Genomic DNA, 20,556 nt, shown 5'->3' on the forward strand with positions numbered 1-20,556 from the left:
CTTGAACCCAGGAGGCGGAGATTGCAGCGAACCAAGATAGTGCCATTGCATTCCAGCTCAGGCGACAGTGCGAGACTCAGTCTCAAAAAAAAAAAAAAATACATACCTCTGCTGAGACTTCACCTTTGCTCACTCTCTCCCTTCCTGAAATCTGAGTGCCTTATATCCTGCCTCATAATGGCAAATGAATGTTAAATGTGGCTTTTTTGGGGCGAGGATGCTTCCAGAATTGAGTTGCCCTGAAAATGCATTGCCACTGCACAGATGTTTGGACAAAATACTATTAGAAAGCCTCCCTGACTACAACAACTCAAAGTTTCGTTAACTATTTCATACCTACTGTTGCATGGGACAAAAATGCTTTTGAAAAGTTTAATTTCTACAATGAAATGAGGTTTTTTGGGGGTTTTAGTGTTTTCGTTTTTTAAAGTCTTTAAATCATTTCAGCTTTGATTCAGGGCCTATAAAATCTAGTCCTTTCTTGGGGAGAAGAAATCAGGGAAGTCTTGAGCCAGGCTCAAGTTAGAAGAAAGGTGAGAAAGCAAGCAGACTGCACTCCTGCCTTAACCTTATGGTTTTTTCAACCATGCCTGAGAAGACAGAGGAAACCTGAAAACCAAGAAACTAAAGTGTCCCTATACTTGCAGTCATTCATGGTTTATGACCGTTTACATTTTGAATGCTTTAAAACATCAAATGTGGGGCTGGGCGCAGTGGCTCACGCCTGTAATCTCAACTCTTTGGGAGGCTGAGGCGGATGGATCACCTGAGATTAAATGTTCGAGACCAGCCTGACCAATACAGTGAAACCCTGTCTCTACTATAAATACAAAAATTAGCCGGACGTGGTGACGCGCACCTGTAATCCCAGATACTTGGGAGACTGAACAAAATCACCTTAAATTCTGATATATTATACTTTGGATATTTGTCCCTTCCAATCTCAGGTTGAAATGTGATCCCTAATGTTGGAGGTGGGGCCTGGTGGGAGGTGTTTGGGACATGGGGGTGGATCCCCCATGAATGGCTTGGTGTCCTCCCTGTGTTATTGAATGAGTTCTCACTCTGGTAGTTCATGTGAGAGCTGAGTGTTTAAGAGCTTGCAACCTCCCCCATCTCTCTTGACCCCTCTCTTGTCATGTAATATGCTAGCTCCCACTGACCTTCCGCCATAATTGGAAGCGTTCTGAGGCCGTCAACAGAAGCAGACACCAGCACCATACTTCCTGGACAGCCTGCAGAACTATAAGCCAAACAAAGCTTCTTTTCTTTATAAACTACCCAGTTTCAGGTATTCCTTTATAGCAATGCAAACAAACTAATAGGAATTATTTTTGGAAAAAAGTGTTACAGATACGTATTTCTTTTTTTTCTTTTTCTTTCTTTTTTTTTTTTGAGATGGAGTCTCGCTCTATTGCCCAGGCTGGAATGCAGTGGCACGATCTCGGCTCACTGCAACCTCCGCCTCCCAGGTTCAAGCAATTCTCCTGCCTCAGCCTCCCAAGTAGCTGGGGTTACAGGTGCACACCATCATGCCCAGCTAATTTTTGTATTGTTAGTAGAGACTCGGTTTTACCATGTTGGCCAGGCTGGTCTTGAACACCTATCCTCAAGTGATCCACCTGCCTTGGCCTCCCAAAGTGCTGGGATTACAGACGTGAGCCACTGTGCCTGGCCCAGATATATATTTCAATAAATAAAATAAATGATTAAGCCAATTAGACTACTTCTTTAGGTGTTTATATAAGCCACTGCAGCTCTCCCCTGATTCCCACCCTCAACATGGCACCAGGGCTCACCCACAGATACAGTTCCTCACTTCTGCATCTTCCACAGTGAAACAGGGTGGCATGGGATTCTTAGCCTCTGGTCATTATTTTACAAAAACCCAAAACTTTTATCCTACAAATAGAGCAGAAATAATTTTAACTGAAAAAATCTAGACTTGCCACAGAGAAATTTAAAGCTAAAACAAAATAGAAAAGCAGACTTCTCTGAATCAGTATTTCAAAGTTCATCAATAGCACCCTCAAGTCTCCCTCAAGGCTCTTCTCAAAGTGTTCCTAGGATTCATTTGATGAAAATAATGTCAAGATTGCAAAAAGAATCATCACAGGATATTGCCACAAACTATCACACTGTTTCTCAAACAATGGCACACAAGATTTTGGGTGGTACATCAATGAATATTTTTAATTTCAAGGTTATGTATCTATTTTGATGAAGAGCAGAATAAATTTAATTAGCATATAAAACTAGCATATAACTTATTAGTTTTATATGCTAAATAGTATTTCCTAAGAGAAGGCTAAAAATTTTGCATCCCTTTATAAAGAATATTAGGTAAATAGTAGATATGGTAAAAACTGTAAAGAGAGCATACAAATAACTGATGTTTGTGAAATACCGCTCTTTTATGTTTATTTCAAGTTAATGTGACTGGTTGCACTACAGCATTGCCTTTATTTTTAAATTTTACTTTTTTTTTTTTTTTTTTGAGACAGAGTCTCACTCTGTCGCCCAGGCTGGAGTACACTGGCATGATCTTGGCTCACTGCAACCTCCGCCTACCAGGTTCAAGCAATTCTCCTGCCAGCCTCGCAAGCTGCTGGGAGGTGGTCCAAGTGTGCACCACCACACCCAGCTAATTTTTGTATTTTTAGTAAAGATGGGGTTTTTACCATGTTGGCCAGGCTGGTCTCAAACTCCTGACCTTAGGTGATCGCCCCACCTCGGCCTCCCAAAGTGCTGGGATTATAAGCGTGAACCACCGCCCCCAGCCAGCACTGTCTTTAATTAATCAAAATTTCAGATTTAAAAGTTTTATACCATAAACTGCCAGGTGCGGTGGCTCACGCCTGTAATCCCAGCACTTTGGGAGGCCGAGGCAGGTGGATCACAAGGTCAGGAGTTCGAGACCAGCCTAGTCAATATGATGAAACCCTGTCTCTACTAAAAATTAGAAAAAAAATGTCAGCCGGGCATGGTGGCATGCACCTGTAAGGCTGAAGAAGGAGAATCGCTGGAAGCCGGGAGGCGGAGATTCCAGTGAGCCAAGATTGGGCCACTGCACTCCAGCCTGGGTGACAGAGCAAGATTCTGTCTCAAAAAAAAAAAAAAAAAGATTTATACCATAAAACTTACAGGTGAGTAATTACAAGTTGTTGCCTATAGGATTTCTTTCTTTCTTTCTTTCTTTTTTTTTTTTTTGAGACAGAGTCTTGCTCTGTTGCCCAGGCTGGAGTGCAGTGGCATGATCTCAGCTCACTGCAACCTTCACCTCCCATGTTCAAGTCATTCTCATGCCTCAGTCTCCAGAGTAGCTGGGATTGCAGTTGTGCACCACCATGCCTGGATAAGGAATTCTGATTTTTAAAAAAGTTTTATATCAGATTTGGAACATGACTCCAAATATAATCTCATTTGTAAAATAAATTATTTTTCCTTTTTATAACCCTTCCTGGGAATGTAATATGCTGCTAGTTTAAGGTTTAAATTAATTTGGTTTCTATGCATTGAAAGTTTATGACCGGGTGCAGTGGCTCATGCCTGTAATTCCAGCACTTTGGGAGGCTGAGGTGGGTAGATCACCTGAGGTTAGGAGTTCGAGACCGGCCTGGCCAACACGGTGAAACCCCGTCTCCACTAAAAATACAAAAAATTAGCTAGGTGTGGTGGTGCATACCTGTAGTCCCAGCTACTCAGGACGCTGAGGCAGGAGAATTGCTTGAACCCAGGAGGTGGAGGCTGCAGTGAGCCGAGATCTCACCACTGCACTTCAGCCTGGGTGACAGAGTGAGATTCTGTCTCAAAAAAAAAAAAAAAAGAAAGAAAGAAAGAAAGAAAGTTTATGTATAAGCTTTCTCTCCACTATGAATAATTTGATATTGAATGGGATAAAAAGGTCTGACCAAAAAATCTCCTACATTTATATATTTATCTATTTCCCCCACCACAAGTTATGTGCTGCTAAGTGAAGGACTGTGGCAAACTGTTTGCTCACATTTATATTCACATAATTTCTCCCTAGTATGGATTTTCCTGTGTTGATTAAGGTGCGCGCTCTGGCTAAAGGCTTTCCCGCATTCATTACATTTATAGGGTTTCTCTCCTGTATGAGTTCTTTCATGTTGATTCAGATGTGTCCTCTGACTGAAGGCTTTGCCACAGAAACCACATTCGTAAGGTTTCTCTCCAGTATGAAGTCTATGATGTTCAGTAAGGGATGTGATGCGGCTAAAAGCTTTACCACATTGATTACATTTATAGGGCTTTTCTCCAGTATGAATCCTCAGATGCTGAGTAAAGGATGAATGCTGACGGAAGGCTTTCCCACATCCATTGCATATAAAAGGCTTTTCTCCTGTGTGAATTCTCTGATGTTGAATGAGATGTATCCTCTGGCTGAATCTTTTTCCACATTCATCACACTTATAGGGTTTCTCTCCTGTAAGCACCATCTGAGGCTGGGTAAAAGATGAGTTGTGGCTGACGGCCTTCCCACACTCACTGGGTTTCTCTGTGGTATGAATATGATCAGTAAGAAGAATATGTTGATTGAAGATTTTTCCACACTCACTGTATTCATAGGGAGTCTCTCTTACATAATTTCTCTGATAGTAAACCAAGTCTGAATTATGTTTGATGCTGTTTCCCTGTGTGTCAGAATTCAGGGGTATTTTAATAGAAGGAATTCTCTGATGCATAAGGTTTGAGTTCAGATTACAGTTTTCTGCAAATTTATTACACTCAAGGCTTCTCTCCTGTGTGATCTTTCTGTGGGTCAAAGTTACTTGTCCTAAATATCTCTTGTGGTTTTCTTGGTTAAACTCTGGATGGTAATCAAAATCCCAGAGTCCTCCTAGGATGGAGTACCAGAAGCAGTCTCCAGAGAGTCTCTCCATTATCATCTCATGGGTTTGATTTTCATTAGAAATATTCTGGCTTGTGGTTGACTTTTTGATTTCGGGTCTGTTTTCTCCATCTAAAAGAAATTCAGAATATACAAATACTTTCCGATATTCTCATGTTATCTATGATTGGAAGAAGAAATTATTGCACAGCAAATTACCAAATAAAACTGACAGTAATGTGTACAAGGCATACATGGCATTGAAAGTTTTCCAATGTGGCCACGTCACAAAGGGAAAGACTATGAGAAGTCACAAGAAGCAAGGAGCAGAGGGAATTTTTAAACATGTGCAGTAATCATAGAAGGGATCATCCAGGAGTATCCGCGCTTGAAAGCAGATGGACACAAGAATAAGGTGTATCAGGGAGAAGTCTCTGATCAGTGGTGGGAGACAGAGGAATGATTAATTACAGAAGGCTGATCTGAGGCCAGGCCTTTATAAATCTCATATGCAGATGACTTGATTGTAATGCCAGCTACTTGTTCATTTAAACAGTATTTCTTCCTATGTTTATCTTTTGTTTAAAATGATAAAACTAATACTTGCTGATAGACACATATTCAAATAATGTGAGAATGTGTAAAGTGTAAAGAAAGAATCCCATCCATTAAAGGAAATCCTTGTTAATAGTTCGGAGCCTGTCTTGTCAGATTTTCCCTATGTTCACACAGGTATATATGAAAACCATATTTTGGACAAGCATGACCTATGGATTATCATTTTTAAATTTCATTTTAGTCTTCCACAACTTCTTTAAACTTTACTTAGTGGAGGTATTCTTCTTCTGCTTCTAGATGAAGACTTGAACAGGTCCCATGGCTTTCCCCTCCTTTTTTTTTTTTTTTTTGAGATGGAGTCTCACTCTATCACCCAGGCTGGAGTGCAGGGGCGAGATCTTGGATCACCGCAACTTCCACCTCCCGGGTTCAAGCAATTCTCCTGCCTCAACCTCCGGAGGAGCTGGGATTACAGGCGTGCGCCACCACGCCCAGCTAATTTTTGTATTTTTAGTAGACACAGGGTTTCACCATGTTGGCCAGGCCGATATCGAACTCTTGACCTCAGGTGATCTGACTGCCTCAGCCTCCCAAAGTGCTGGGATTATAGGCATGAGCCACTGCACCCAGCCTCTTAATTCTTATTTTTTGAGAAAGTATCTCACTCTGTCACCTAGGCTGGAGTGTAGTGGCATGATCATAGCTCCCTGCAGCCACGTCCTGGGCTCAAGCAATACTCCCACCTCAGCTTCCCAAGTAGCTAGGACTACACGTGTGTGCCACCATGCCTGACTAATATTTTGATTTATTTATTTATTTATTTATTTTTAGAGACGGGGTCTCACTATGTTTCCCAGGCTGGTCTGGAACTCTAGGCCTTAAGCAGTCCTCCTGCCTGGGCTTCCCAAAGTGCTGGGATTACAGGTGTGAGCCACTGCTGCCAGCCTCCCCTTAATTCTTAGGTAACAGATGTTTCTACTGTTACATTGTCACAAACACAGTATCTACACAATAATTAAAATGATCAGTCCTGGGTAATAGTCAAAACCCCAAAAGTAATTCCTTTCCCTTCCCCTGGATGGGTTATAGAAAGGGTCATGTTCTATCTTTCTCCCTACTTGAGTTGCTCCCCCACTCTACCATCTCCCCATGAGTCTCTTTGCCTTTACTCTCTTGCTTCTTTCCCCACTTTACTACTTCCCTGCTCACCCCTGCCCTCACTCTCTCACTGTAGTTTTTTTAATTTTAATTTTAATTTTCTTTGGAGACAGTCTTGCTCTGTGGCCAGGCTGGAGTGCAGTGGTGTGCTCTAGGCTCCCTGCAACCTCTGCCTTCTGGGTTCAAACGATTCTCGTGCCTCAGCCTCCCAAGTAGCTGGGACCACAGGCATGCACCACCACACCTGGTTAATCTTTCGTATTTTTAGTAGAGACAGGGTTTTGCCATGTTGGTCAGGCTGGTCTCGAATTCCCAAGCTCAGATAATCTGCCCGCCTTGGCCTCCCCAAGTGCTGGGATTACAAGCATGAGCCACCGCACTCAGCCCACTCACTGTAGTTTAGTTTCTAACAAGAGTTAAGGATTAGGGACTGTGTGGAGGGAGAAGAGATTAAGAGAATGGCTTGTTTTTGTATGGCTGAGTGGCTTCACATTCTCAGCTTGGCAGATGGTTAAAATGGCTTCATTTTGGAGAAGTTTTACCACTTCTGGGAGGCTCTTGCTAGACACCTTCCCCTCACCCCTTGTCATTTCCATAACCTAGATAGATAGATCTCTACTTTGGGCATGCACCCTACTTGACAAGATCCAAGACCACGCTGGCTGACCCACAGGAAACACTGATGATACCTTGCCCCAACAAAGCTGTGCAGTACAGACTCATCCCAATTCAGCAGCTTCTCCTGGCTAACCCACAAAGGCCATTTAAGTCATCTCTTCCTGGTCTTGGACTTTCTGAGCGGGTCAGCTTCAGCTTTCTTAGACATGAGGCCCACACCAGTCTTCACCTTCCAACCATAGAGAACAGACATTACAGCTGCCAGAGTGGTCCCCTTGAACCTGGGTAACCAGATAATTGTTGTCTTAATTGGGACACTTGATGGCAGTATCATCACTAATTCTGCAGGAACTGTCAAGGGAAACTGGGTGGGGAAACTTCTAACCATTCCATCTTGGCTCAACCCTTAATATGCATCCTTCTACCTCTTCCCTCAAAAGGGGGTTAGGAACTCACAACATGGTTTTCTGCTCTTTACCCAGTCTCCTCACAGAAGTCCCTCTCAGATCTCTCTCTCTCTTTTTTCTTTTTTAAGACAGAGCCTCACTCTGTTGCCCAGGCTGGAGTGCAGTGGTGTGATCTCAGCTCACTGCAACCTCTGCCTCCCGGGTTCAAGTGATTCTCCCACCTCAGCCTCCCGAGTAGCTGGGACTACAGGTGCACACCATCATGCCTGGCTAATTTTTAAATTTTTAGTAGATACAGGGTTTCACCATGTTGGCCAAGTTGGTCTTGAACTCCTGACCTTAAATGATCTGCCTGCCTCGTCCTCCCAAAGTGCTGGGATTACAAGTGTGAGCGACCATGCCTGGCCTCTCTCAGATCTTTCTTATAGCCTTGCTCTGGCTGGCCGAGGGATGAGGTTCATGAGGTCATTTACTATGCTCATGGAGATGTGGGTGAGGGTTCCAACACCTACTTTGGTACGCAGGTATCTTCTGTCAACTCTCAGGGAGGAAGAGTCCCTTCTAACACACACATATATATGAGTAACTATGTGTATGTATTTATACATACATAGTTTTAATTTATTTTTAAACCAAAACAGGATAATGTATGTATTGCCTATGTAACTTTGTTACTCAACAATATTCTTTCTAAATAAGTGTGTGTGTTATGTGTGTGTGTATATATATATAGATCTACTTCATTCTTTTTAAAGGGCATATCCTACTTTTAAAAACTCTTTTCTCCTGCTGTTAAGTTTTAGGTTTCCAATTTTCTTTGCTATTTCATACAATAATGCAATGAACATCCTTACACAAACATCTTATGGACCTAAGTTAGTATTTCAATATGACAGACAATATGCAATGCCAGGCCAGGTGCAGTGGCTCATGCCTGTAATCCCAGCACTTTGGGAGGCTGAGGCAGGTGGATCGCGAGGTCAGGAGTTCAAGACCAGCCTTGCCAACATGGTGAAACCCCACCTCTACTAAAATAATACAAAAATTAGGCTGGGCGTGGTGGCTCACGCCTGTAATCCCAGCACTTTGGGAGGCTGAGACAGGCGGATCACGAGGTCAGGAGATTGAGACCATCCTGGCTAACACGGTGAAATCCTATCTATACTAAAAATGCAAAAAAAAAAAAAAAAAAAAAATTAGCCGGGCATAGGGGCTGGTATCTGTAGTCATAGCTACTCAGGAGGCTAAGGCAGGAGAATGGCATGAACCTGGGAGGCGGAGCTTGCAGTGAGCCGAGATTGCGCCACTGCACTCCAGCCTGGGCGACAGAGCGAGACTCCATCTCAAAAAATAAACAAACAAAAAATTAGCCAGGTGTGGTGGTGTATATCTGTAATCCCAGCTACTTGGGAGGCTGAGGCAGGAGAATCACTTGAACCTGGGAGGCGGAGGTTGCAGTGAGCCAAGATCGTGCCACTGCACTCCAGTCTGGGCAACAGAGCAAGACTCCATCTCAGAAAAAAAAAAAGCAATGCCAGATCATAGGGTTTGCACAGTATACATTTTGATAAATTCTGTCAAATTGTTCTCTTAAAAGGCTCTACCATGACTGGGCACAGTGGCTCACGCCTGTAATCCTAGCATTTTGGAAGGCCAAAGCAGGCAGATTGCTTGAGGCCAGGAGTTCAAGACCAACTTGGACAACACAGCGAAATCGTGTCTACAAAAAATACAAAAAACATAGCCAGGTGTGGTGGCATGCGCTTGCCATCCTAGCTACTAGGGAGGCTGAGGTGAGAGGACCACCTGAGCCCAGGGAGGCTGGAGCTGCAGCGAGTCATGATTGTGCCACTGCACCTAAGCCTGGGTGACCAAACACACATAAGGCTCTACCAAATGCACCTAACAGTGTGAAATGTAACTCATTTCACCCACACGATTCCCAACATAGGATGTGATAACATTTTGATTTTGCCAATTTGATGGGTGAAAAATGGTACCTCATCCATGCTTTAATTTTTATTTATTTCATTATGTTAGCTTGAACATTTCCCCATATATTTATGGGCTGGTTTATTTCTTTTGTGAATGTTTTGGTGGTACTGGGGATCTGTAGACCTGCTAAAATTGAACACAAAGTTTTGTGGGCAAGTACCTACATATATTTTTCTAGAGCGAGAACCACAACTTTCATTAGATTTTCAAAGGGGCTCAAGATTCAAAAAAAGTTTAAGAGCCTCTGTTTTAAGGATATCCTAGTCTCTTTGCCAACAGTCTTTCCTCCTATTTCATTATTCAGCATAATAAAACTAAATTATTCTTCCTAAGTCATTGATTTCATCATGTTCACCCACACAAAATCTGGTAGCCCCAACCCTTTTAAATTATCCTTAACAAAAAATTAGGCTCAGTACAGTGGCTCTTTCCTGTAAACCCAGCACTCTGGGAGGCCAAGGTGGGCAAATGCTTGAGCCCAGGAGCTCAAGACCAGCCTGGGCAACATGGCAAAACCCTGTCTCTACAAAAAGATGCAAAAATTATCCGGGTGTGGTGGTGCACACCTATAGCACCAGCTACTGGGGAGGCTGAGGTGGGAGAATTGCTTGGGCCCGGGAGGCAGAAGTTGCCGTGAGCTGAGATTGTGCCACTGCACTTCAGCCTGGGCGACAAAGTGAGACCCTGTCTCACGAACAACAATGACAAAAACAAAACAAAACAAAAATTAGATTATGCATGGCCAACAAACTATTCCTACTCATTTAATACAGTAAAGTCAAATAAGTAAATTCAAGCATAAAATTATAGTAAGAGGCTGGGCGCAGTGGCTCATGCCTGTAATCCCAAGCACTTTGGGGGGCTGAGGCGGGCGGATCACCTGAGGTCAGGAGTTCGAGACCAGCCTGGCCAACATGGTGAAACCCTGTCTCTACTAAAAATACAAAAAATTAGCCAAGAATCCCAGCTACTCAGAAGGCTGAGGCAGGAGAATCACTTGCACTTAGGAGGCGGAGGCTGCAGTGAGCCAAGATCATGCCATTGCACTCCAGCCTGGGCAAAAAGAGTGAAACTCCGTCACAAACAAACAAACAAAAATTATAGGAGTAAAAGTAGAACTTAGGATCTTATGTGTGAAATGTTTTTTTTTTTTTTTTGAGACAGGGTCTTACTCTTTCACCCAGGCTGGAGTGCAGTGGTGCAATCTCAGCTCATTATGACCTCTGTCTCCCGAGTAGCTGGTATTACAGGCGCTTGCCACCACACCCAGCTAATTTTTTGTATTTTTAGTAGGGATGGGGTTTCACCATGTTAATCAGGCTGGTCTTGAACTCCTGACCTTGTGATTTGCCCGCCTCGACCTCCCAAAGTGCTGGGATTATAGGCGTGAGCCACCGCGCCCCGTCAGTACTGAAGTATTTTTAACCGATTCACATTTAGGTTGTAGTTTCTTGTTATTACAAATAGCACAGCAAGAGTAGTTAGTTGGCCAAACATATATTAGATTTGTGTTTTTTTTTTTTTTGAGACAGGGTCTTGCTTTGTCACCCAGGCTGGAGTGCAGTGGTGTGATCATAGCTCACATCAGCTTTGACTTCCTGGGCTCAAGTAATCCTTTTGCCTCAGCCTCCAGAGTAGGTGGGACCACAGGCACGTGCCATAATACCCAGCCTTTTGTTTGTTTGTTTGTTTTTTTGGTAGAGACGAAGTCTCCCTATGTTGCCCAGGCTGGTCTCAAACTCCTGAGCTCAAGTGATCCTTCTGCCTTGGCCTCCCAAAGTGCTGGGATTACAGGTGTGAGCCACTGTGCCTGGCCACAAATTTTTAAAAGAAAAAAAAAAAGTCCAAGTCAAAAAGTTATGGAAAACAGATTAATAGATGTACAAAATATATACAAATGACTATGGTCTAAGATTAAATTACATGTGGAAAAATTAAAAGTATATGTGATTACAGTTATACCTGATTGAGAAGATTAATTTTAAACCAATGTATTATTTCAACCAACCTATCAACTGGAACACTTTCTTTTCAGCCAAAAGGCTTGTTTGCACATGGGCTTTGACTCCCGAGTGTTTGAAATGATGGCTGGAGCTCTACAGACTGCCTCTGATGGTCTCTTAGCACTGAATCTGTAGCCTGTGGACCTGGCTCCTGAACCCACAGGGAGGTATGGTCCTCTAGGCTCTTACTGCCCAGCAGCCTGGAGTTCAAGGCATTCATTGCCTAAGCTCTAGCTTCCAGAACTTTAGTTTATCTCTGGAAACATGGCAGCTGTATCACCATGATCATGGCCACTTTTGCTGATTTCCTTCCTTCCACATCTTGCCTCCGTGAGGGAAATGGAAAAACTCCTGCAGCTGCCTGACACACTTGCTATCTACTGATACCAGGAGAGCCTGTGCATGCACTGTAGAGATGCTGATCACTCACTGAGGACGGTCCCAAGGCATACTCACATCTTCAATCAAAGGGTGGCCCATCTACATCCCAGCACCAAATTGCAGATTGAGGCAAAGACTGCCTTGGGCTTTTAGGCAGCTTTGAGGAACAAACTATTCTATTTGCCCCAGTTCCTCAGCTAATCTAGGTCCCCTGTGTTAGCAGATATGATTATAACTGCTTTCAAAAGGAAGGTGGGCATTGAGGAGGATAAAGCCCCCACCAAGCCATGCATAAGGGAGCATGCAGAAATACTGGTCACTCATTATCCACTGTCTACTTCCTTCCTGGTTTGGCCTCACCTGGCTAGAGGCCCAATCATTCACTGAAACCTCCAAGCCCTTCTTTGTACTTTCACCTAAGTCTGCTATCAGATCTCATGCTACCTACCTGCCTGTTGTCTAAGATTATAGACAAAGTGCTCTTTGGGAAGAAACTGTTTTCAGACGTGGAAGCAGAGGAACTTCCCTTGCCCACAGTGAGAATGACATGAAATCTAACTTGTGTCCAAATCCCAAGTTAAGTGATTGTAAGACCTCGGGCATAGCTACAGACTAAGGCCCTCTGGCTTATGGCAGGTGTTCATCGGGCTTCCATTAATCTTGCCTGAGGGCTCTTTATAAAAAAATAACAAAAAACTGGGGATTGGCACAGATTACTGTAGTCTCAATGTCTCTACTATTTTTGCCCATTATCTGTCCCCACTGACTCTATATTCCCTGGATCCACTTTAGGGGTATGAGCCTTTAGTAAAATCAGATGTCTGGGACACCTATGACCTCCTTTGTATCTAAGAATGGATACCTTCTAGACAGGCCTGTGATCAGTATGAGCATGCTGTGATGCCACTGGGCAATCTGAAGAACATCTTGCAGGGCCTCTGCACCAGGGCATGCCTTGCTGAGCAGATGTTTTCCCTGCTCAGGCCCATCCATGCCTTTTGAACTAAATTGTTTAGGAAACAGGAAGGAAGGAAACAAGGAAGTAAGAAGGGAAAGAAGGAGAGAGGGAAAGAAGGAGGGAGAGAAGGAGAGAGGGGAAGGAAGGAGAGAATTAGGGAGAAAGGGAAGGGGGAAAACAATTTTTTTGAAAAAATATTAATCCTTTTTACATGTAAAGCATCATCATATTTTTGGTTCTCTTTTATTAATTTAAAAATGTATCACAATTTATAGTGGTCTATGACTTTAGTAAATTCAAATTAGAAACAAAAAGAATATGCTAAAAAAGGACAGAAAATGTTAGCGTTCATCAGATACAGTGATAAGGATAAATATTGTTGGGTAACACTTCTGTTTCAATTTTTTTTTTTTTGAGACAGAGTTTTGCTCTTGTTGCCCAGGCTGGAGTGCAATGGTGCCATCTTGGCTCACTGCAACCTCCGCCTCTCAGGTTCAAGCGATTCCCTGCCTTAGCCTCCCAAGTAGCTGGGATTACAGGTGCCCGCCACCACGCCCAGCTAATTTTTGTATTTTTAGTAGAGACAGGGTTTCATCATGTTGGTCAGGCTAGCTTCAAACTCCTGACCTCAGGTGATCCACCTGCCTCATCTCCCAAAGTGCTGGGATTACAAGCATGCACCACTGCGCCCGGCCAAAAAATGCATTTTTTAATGAGTGGTGGTCAACAATAATTTACAACTATTGCTTTGGCAAGGTTGACAAGTTTTTTTCTGTAAAGGGTCAGATAGTAAATATTTTAAGTTTTTTGAGCCAGATGGTCTCTGTTGTACTCAGTTCTGCTGTTGCAGGGTGAAAGCATCCATAGACAAAGTTTTTTTGGTTGTTTTGTTTTTGAGGCAGTCTCTGTCACCTAGGCTGGAGTGCAGTGGTGCAATCTCGGCTTACTGCAACCTCCGCCTCCCAGGCTCAAGTGATCCTCTTGGCTCAACACTCAGCCTCCTGGGTAGCTGGGACTACAGGTGTGCACCACCATGCTCAGCTAATTTTTGTACTTTTTGTGGCTACGGGTTTTATCATGTTGCCCAAGATGGTCCTGAACTCCTGAGCTCAAGCAATCCTCCCGCCTCTTATGTAAAAGAATGAGTGTGGCTGTGTTCCCATAAAACTTTATTTACAAAAACATGTTACTCTAGACTACATTATTTTTCATCCAAAGAGCCTACAAAGCCAAACAAGGTATGTGGAAAGGAAGTCCCATGACTGGTCTAGGACATCTTTATGCTGACTTCCAGTTCATCTGATCCCAGCAATGTACGAGAGTGCTTTCCTCCTCATGGACCCAGCGGTGTATATTGCCAAACTTTTCGACTCTTGCTAATCTGGTAGACAAGATAATTTGTGTAGCTTTAATTTGCATTTCTCTTATTATGACTGAGACTGAACATTTTTTCATATGTTAAATGTATTTGGATTCCTTTAAGAACTGTTCATAACCCAGGAGGCAGAGGTTGCAGTGAGCGGAGATCGTGTCACTGCACTCCAGCTTGGGCAACAAAGTGAGACTCTGTCTCAAAAAAAGAAAAATAACTGTTCATATTATTTTTATTGGGCTGTTGGCCTCTTATTAATTTAGAGGAGCATTTTATAACATTAATGGATGATGAGCTCTTTTGACATAAGTTGAAAATATTTTCCTCCATTGTTGTTTATCTTTTTACTTAGTTTATTGTTTTACCTCATGCAGAATTTTTATACCATGCAGAATTTTTGGATTTGTGTGTATTGAATACATATGAATCTCCTCTTTAATGGCTTCTGGATTTTAAATCATAGTCAGAAAAAACTCCCCCATTTCAAGGTTATAAAAGATTTCTCCCATGTTTTCTTCCAGGTCTCTCTCTCTCTTTTTTTTTTTTTGAGAGTCTTGCTCTCTCACTCGGGTTGGAGTGCAGTGGCGCAGTCTCAGTTCACTGCGACCTCCATCTTCCAGGCTAAAGCGGTTCTCATGCCTTAGCCTCCTGAATAGCTGGGACTACAGGTGTGCACCACTGCACCCAGCCTCTAACAGATCTCTTATAGTTTCATGTTTTATGTGTAAAATCTGTTTCCTTTGGAGCTTATCTTGGCTCAAGGGGTAAGCTATAGATCCAATTTTGTCTCTCTCTAGATGGCTACCTACCATATATGAAGAGGTGCACATTTCAAAAGCACCAGTTGTCTCAACACTTTACTACAAAGCCCACTTTTCACCTCCTAATTTGAAATGATGCCATTATTTAAAATAATGTCTTTTTATTAAATGCCCACAAGTATTTGGGTTTACTTCTGACTTGTCTATTCTGTTCAGTTGGTCTGACTTCATTAATGAAATTTTACTGTATATTTTAAATATCTAGTAGGAATAATCTCCCTTATTGATTTTCCACTTCAGAATTTTCTTGATAATTTTTGTGCTTTGGATTTTCCACATGAACTTTAGATAAGCTTACCTAGCTTTCCTCTCAAACTCTTGTAGGCACATTTTTTATTTTTGAGACAGACTCACACTGTTGCCCAGGCTGGAGTGCAGTGGTGCAATCATAGCTCACTGCAGCCTTGACCTCCAGGGCTCAGTTGATCCTCCTGCCTCAGCCTTTTGAGTAGCTGGGACTATCAGCGTGCGTTACCACACTTGGCTAATTTTTTTTTTTTTTTTTGGTAGAAATGGGCTCTCAACCTGTTGCCCAGGCTGGTCTCAAACTCTTGGACTCAAGCAATCCACCTGCCTCGGTCTCCCAAAGTGCTGGGATTACAGGTGTGAACCCTAGCACCCAGCCTGCGGGCACTTTTTATGGAATTGTATTACATGTATAGTAGGGACATTGCCATCTTGGCATGCCTATTTATTCAAGTTTATTTTTGTGTCTGTCAGAAGTATTTAAGTTTCTTCTATGAAGGTATTGCCTATCTCGTGTTGAAGTTTATTCCTAGGTGTTTTTTCAGTTGCTGTTGCATGGGTGCTTCTCTTCCATCTTGTAATCTAACTGGTAGTTGTTTGGGCCTTCACCTTTGTTCCACCTTCAACAGTCTACTTATATGGCAATACATTCATATTGTGGACCTTGCCTGTTCCATGTAAGAAATCTCCAACTCATTGTAACACTCTCCTGCCTTACTCACATTCTGCCTCTTTCTGACCTCTTCTACATCTCCATTTCTTTGACTCTCTTGGTCTTCTAGTTTTAAGTCTTCTTCAGGCCTCATTCTACTTCCTGTCACTTCTTAGACTTGTCAAATCACTTGAATTAACTCTCATACAGTTTCACACAGTTTTCCTCCAATAGTCCCCAAAATCTAACACCCTCAGCCCCTGTCCTATAAACCCTTTCGAGTGCTAAATAAAACAGGAGAAAGAGCATACTCATGCAAATTAGAAACCACAGCTGTATGGGGCAGAGTCTCACTGGGGCCTTCATCGCTGCTCAGTGCTGCCTCTGCTTGTCTTTGGTTAGCTTCCATTGACCCTTGTAAGCTTCAGCAAATGCACCATGAGTCCTCTACCTGCCCTCCCAATTCCCCTACACTCAACAAAGGACACTGCTTCCTAATTTGCCAAGAAAACAGAAGTCATCATGTGTGAACTCCCCCAAATCTTCCATTGACAAATTTACTGATATATATAGTCACCCTAATGTCCTTCCCTCTAATCCCACTCCCATCTCTTCTAGAACCTTGCTCCATCTCTTGTAGCTTTTTTTTTTTTTTTTTTGAGACGGAGTCTTGCTCTGTCACCCAGGCTGGAGTACAGTGGTGCAATCTTGGGTCACTGCAACATCTGTCTCCCAGGTTCAAGTGATTCGAGTGCCTCAGCTTCCCAAGTAGCTGGGATTACAGGTGCACGCCACCACATGCAGCTAATTTTTGTACCTGTAGTAGAGATGGGGTTTCACTATGTTGGCCAGGCTGGTCTTGAACTCCTGACCTCAAGTGATCTGTCCATCTTGGCCTCCCAAAGTGCTGGGATTACAGGCGTGAGCCATCGCACCCAGCTGTATCTATTTTTAACTTGTCCTCTCTACTGGTTCCTTCCCGTCAGCATTATAAACAAGTAAAATTGTTCCTGCTTAGAACAATTCTTTTGTTTTTTCTAGACAAAGTCTCGCTCTATTGCCCAGGCTAGAGTGCAGTGGTGCCATCATAACTTACTGCAGCCTCGACTTCCTAGGCTCATGATCCTCCCACCTCAGCCTCCCAAGTAGTGGAGACTAGAGGCTCATACCTCCACATCCCGCTAACTTTTAAATTTTTTGTAGAGACAGAGGTCTCATTATGTTGTCCAGCCTGGTCTTGAACTCCTGGGCTCAAGGGATCCTTCCACAGTCTCCCAAAGTGCTAGGCATGAGCCACTGAGCCTAGCCTAGAACAATCCTGTTTTGACACTACCTTTTATTCTGGCTGCTAATATCCTCTTTATTATTTCCCCTTCCCACTCCTCACTCTAGCTAGCTGCTGCTTCTTTTTTGTTTGTTTGTTTGAGACAGAGTCTAACTCTGTCACCCAGGCTGGAGTGCAGTGGTGCAATCTTGGCTCACTGCAACCTCTGCCTCCCAGGTTCAAGAGATTCTCCAGCCTCCGCCTCCCAAGTAGCTGTGATTACAGGCACCTACCACCACGCCTGGCTAAGTTTTATATTTTTAGTAGAGATGGGGTTTCACCATGTTGGTGAACCTCAGGCTGGTCTCAAACTCCCGACCTTGTGATCCATGTGCTTTGGCTTCCCAAAGTGCTGGGATTATAGGTGTGAGCCATGAGCCACTGTGCCCAGCTCTCACTCTAGCTGTTTATAAGAATACTACACACTTGCTAGCTCTAATTTTTTCTTTTTAAACCTCCCCCTGTTGTTGATGCAACAATGTACAAACTGACTGTTCTTCTAATCATCCCCCATCACTTCTCTCAATAATACAATTCCCAATCTTCTTGCTGCTAAATCTACTGGGTATTTTCCAGGTCTCAGCTTAAGAAAATATTTTAGATAAATAAGGACCAGCAAATGTCAGTAACATTGAGGCATGCAGTACCCTAGTGGGCGTGCAGAATTAGGCTGCATAAGCTCTGTCATTCTCTTAGCCCCCTGACAAACAAATGTTTTACTACATCCTCTCAGGGGAATCACTGACTTTGTTTCACAGGATACTGAAGAAATGCAAGCAGTCTCTTTAGAGAAGAGGTTAGGCTGCCTGTCCCTGATAAGAGATGTGAAAAAAAAAACACTTGCTCAAGCTTATCTGTGAACCAAGAGCCTTGGGCATGCACATATAGGTGCACAATGAAATTTGGAAGTTTTCTGCTTATTTGTTTGGAGACAGAGTCTCACTCTGTTGTCCAGACAGGAGTGCAGTGGCGCAATCTTGGCTCACTGCAACCTCTGCCTCCCTGATTCAAACGATTTTCCTACCTCCACCTCCTGAGTAGCTGGGATTCCAGGCACATGCCACCACATGTGCCTAATTTTTGTATTTTTAGTAGAGATGGGGTTTCACCATATTGGCCAGGCTTGTCTTGAACTCCTGATCTCAAGTGATGGTCCGTCTCAGCCTCCCAAAGTGCTGGGATTATAGCCATGAGCCACTGCGCCTGGCCAAAATCTGGAAGTTTTCCTAAGTTAGCAATTATTTTTTCGAGTTGGGGGTCTGTGGAGAGGGACACAATAGGAGATAGTGTGGGTCCTACCGATGACAGCATATGTGCCTGGGGGAAGGAATAGCCCCGCCCTGGAAATTTACCTGAAAAGGGAGTTCTCTAATTTGTTCCTTTAGTTTCCTACTCCGCAGGTTTGGGGATGTGGAAGGCTGTAGAAATATGTCCCAGCATTGTCAGGGAAGGTGCCCGGGCTTCTTGACAAAATGTCTTAATTACCAGTTCTATTCTTGGAATGTGAGCACTGGTTAGGTGAAAATTCTGGTTCAGTAGGGCTGAGAGATCTCAGGGAGGCTGAAACAGGAACAAGGTTTTCTTTTCTTTTTCTTTTTTTTTTTTTGTGAGATAGAGTCTCACTCTGTTGCCAGGCTGGAGGGCAGTGGTGCGATCTCGGCTCACTGCAACCTCTGCCTCCTGGGTTCAAGCGATTATCTTGCCTTGGCCTCCTAAGTAGCTGGGACTACAGGCACACGACACCACGCCCAGCTAATTTTTGTATTTTTAGTAGAGACAAGGTTTCACCATGTTGGCCAGGATGGTCTCAATCTCTTGACCTCGTGATCTGCCCGCCTCGGCCTCCCAAAGTGTTGGGATTACAGGCGTGAGCCACTGTGCCCAGCCAGGAACAAGGTTTTCTACCTAAGATCACTTAGAGCATTAAAAGCAAGAAGGACAGCCAAGTCAAAGTCAACTTGAAAAAGCCAAAGAGTTTGAATGACAGAAAACCAAGTCCAAATGATGAAGCCAGATACCAGAGCAAAGAGCCAGAGTGGGAACTCACAGAGATGGGGTAGGTTCACCTGGTGTCATGGACCAGAGTAGAAACTACCTAACTCAGCATCTGGTGTACAGTCAGCAGTCCACTCCTTGTTAAAACAGTCAAGCAGAACATTGTAGGTGGTATGCCAGCAATAAGAAACTAAGGTGGTTGGGATTTTTTTTTTTTTTTTTGGGTCAAGAAATTCCGTATTTAAGGGAATGATTTAAAGAAGACATTATAAAGCCAACAGATCCAGGTTTTGAAATATTTAAGTAGGCTGGGCACGGTGGCTCAAGCCTGTAATCCCAGTACTTTGGGAGGCCGAGGCGGGCGGATCACGAGGTCAGGAGATCGAGATCATCCTGGCTAACACGGCAAAACCCCGTCTCTACTAAAAATACAAAAAATTAGCTGGGTGTGGTGGCCGGCGCCTGTAGTCCCAGCTACTCAGGAGGCTGAGGCAGGAGAATGGCGTGAACCCAGAAAGTGGAGCTTGCAATGAGCCAATATCACGCCACTGCACTCCACCCCGGGCGACAGAGCGAGACTCCATCTCAGGAAAAAAAAAACAAAAAAAGGAAATATTTAAGTAAAATGACAGCATGACACTAATAAACAAAAATATAATCTAAATTGTTTTTTATTTTTGAGATAGAGACCTGCTCTGCTACCCAGGCTGGAGTGCAGTGGCATGATCTTGGCTCACTGCAACCTCCACTTCCAGGTTTAAGCAATTCTCTTGCCTCAGCCTCCCGAGTAGCTGGGCCTACAGGCGAGGCCACCACGCCCGGCTAATTTTTTGAATTTTTAGTAGAGAGTGGGTTTCATCATGTTGGCCAGGCTGGTCTCGAACTCCTGACCTCAGGTGATCCATCTGCCTAGGCCTCCCAAAGTGCTAGGATTACAGGCATGAGCCACCGCGCCCAGCCATAATCTCAATTCTGACAGGAGAATGTGGACGAAATACTGGGACTAGAAATGGAGAAATGGAAAAATGATACAAAAGGGCTACTTAAAAGCACTTTACTGCAGAGGGGAACAGCCAGTCCATAGGGATACATATCTTTAGGAGAATAAGGAGGAAGAAAATGCAGAAAAGGGGCAGGGGGAGATACGGAGAGAGGCTGGAGACACGAATCGTGTGCATCACAAGCCAGGGTGGAAGAACATTTCAAGAAGGGAAAG

General features: G+C 43.5%; 1 protein-coding gene across 4 annotated transcripts in view; it reads right to left on the reverse strand.

Annotated features, from left to right (window-relative positions):
• Nucleotides 1-1,718: 1,718 nt before the first annotated feature.
• ZNF713 (zinc finger protein 713) overlaps nucleotides 1,719-20,556 on the reverse strand; it is a 54,088-nt gene continuing 35,250 nt past the window's right edge. For 2 of the 4 annotated variants that reach the window (XM_017956690.3, XM_021935770.2), the window contains one exon: nucleotides 3,781-4,984. In XM_017956690.3, the coding sequence (XP_017812179.2) occupies nucleotides 3,960-4,984 (1,025 nt within the window). In that variant the 3' untranslated portion in view covers nucleotides 3,781-3,959. Of the gene's footprint in view, nucleotides 4,985-20,556 lie in introns of all 4 variants that reach the window. The other 2 variants (XM_009202916.4, XM_003895956.5) reach the window with 2 other exon arrangements.

The sequence above is a fragment of the Papio anubis genome, chromosome 4 (genome assembly GCF_008728515.1).
Source record: "Papio anubis isolate 15944 chromosome 4, Panubis1.0, whole genome shotgun sequence".
In the NCBI taxonomy this organism is placed as follows: domain Eukaryota; kingdom Metazoa; phylum Chordata; class Mammalia; order Primates; family Cercopithecidae; genus Papio; species Papio anubis.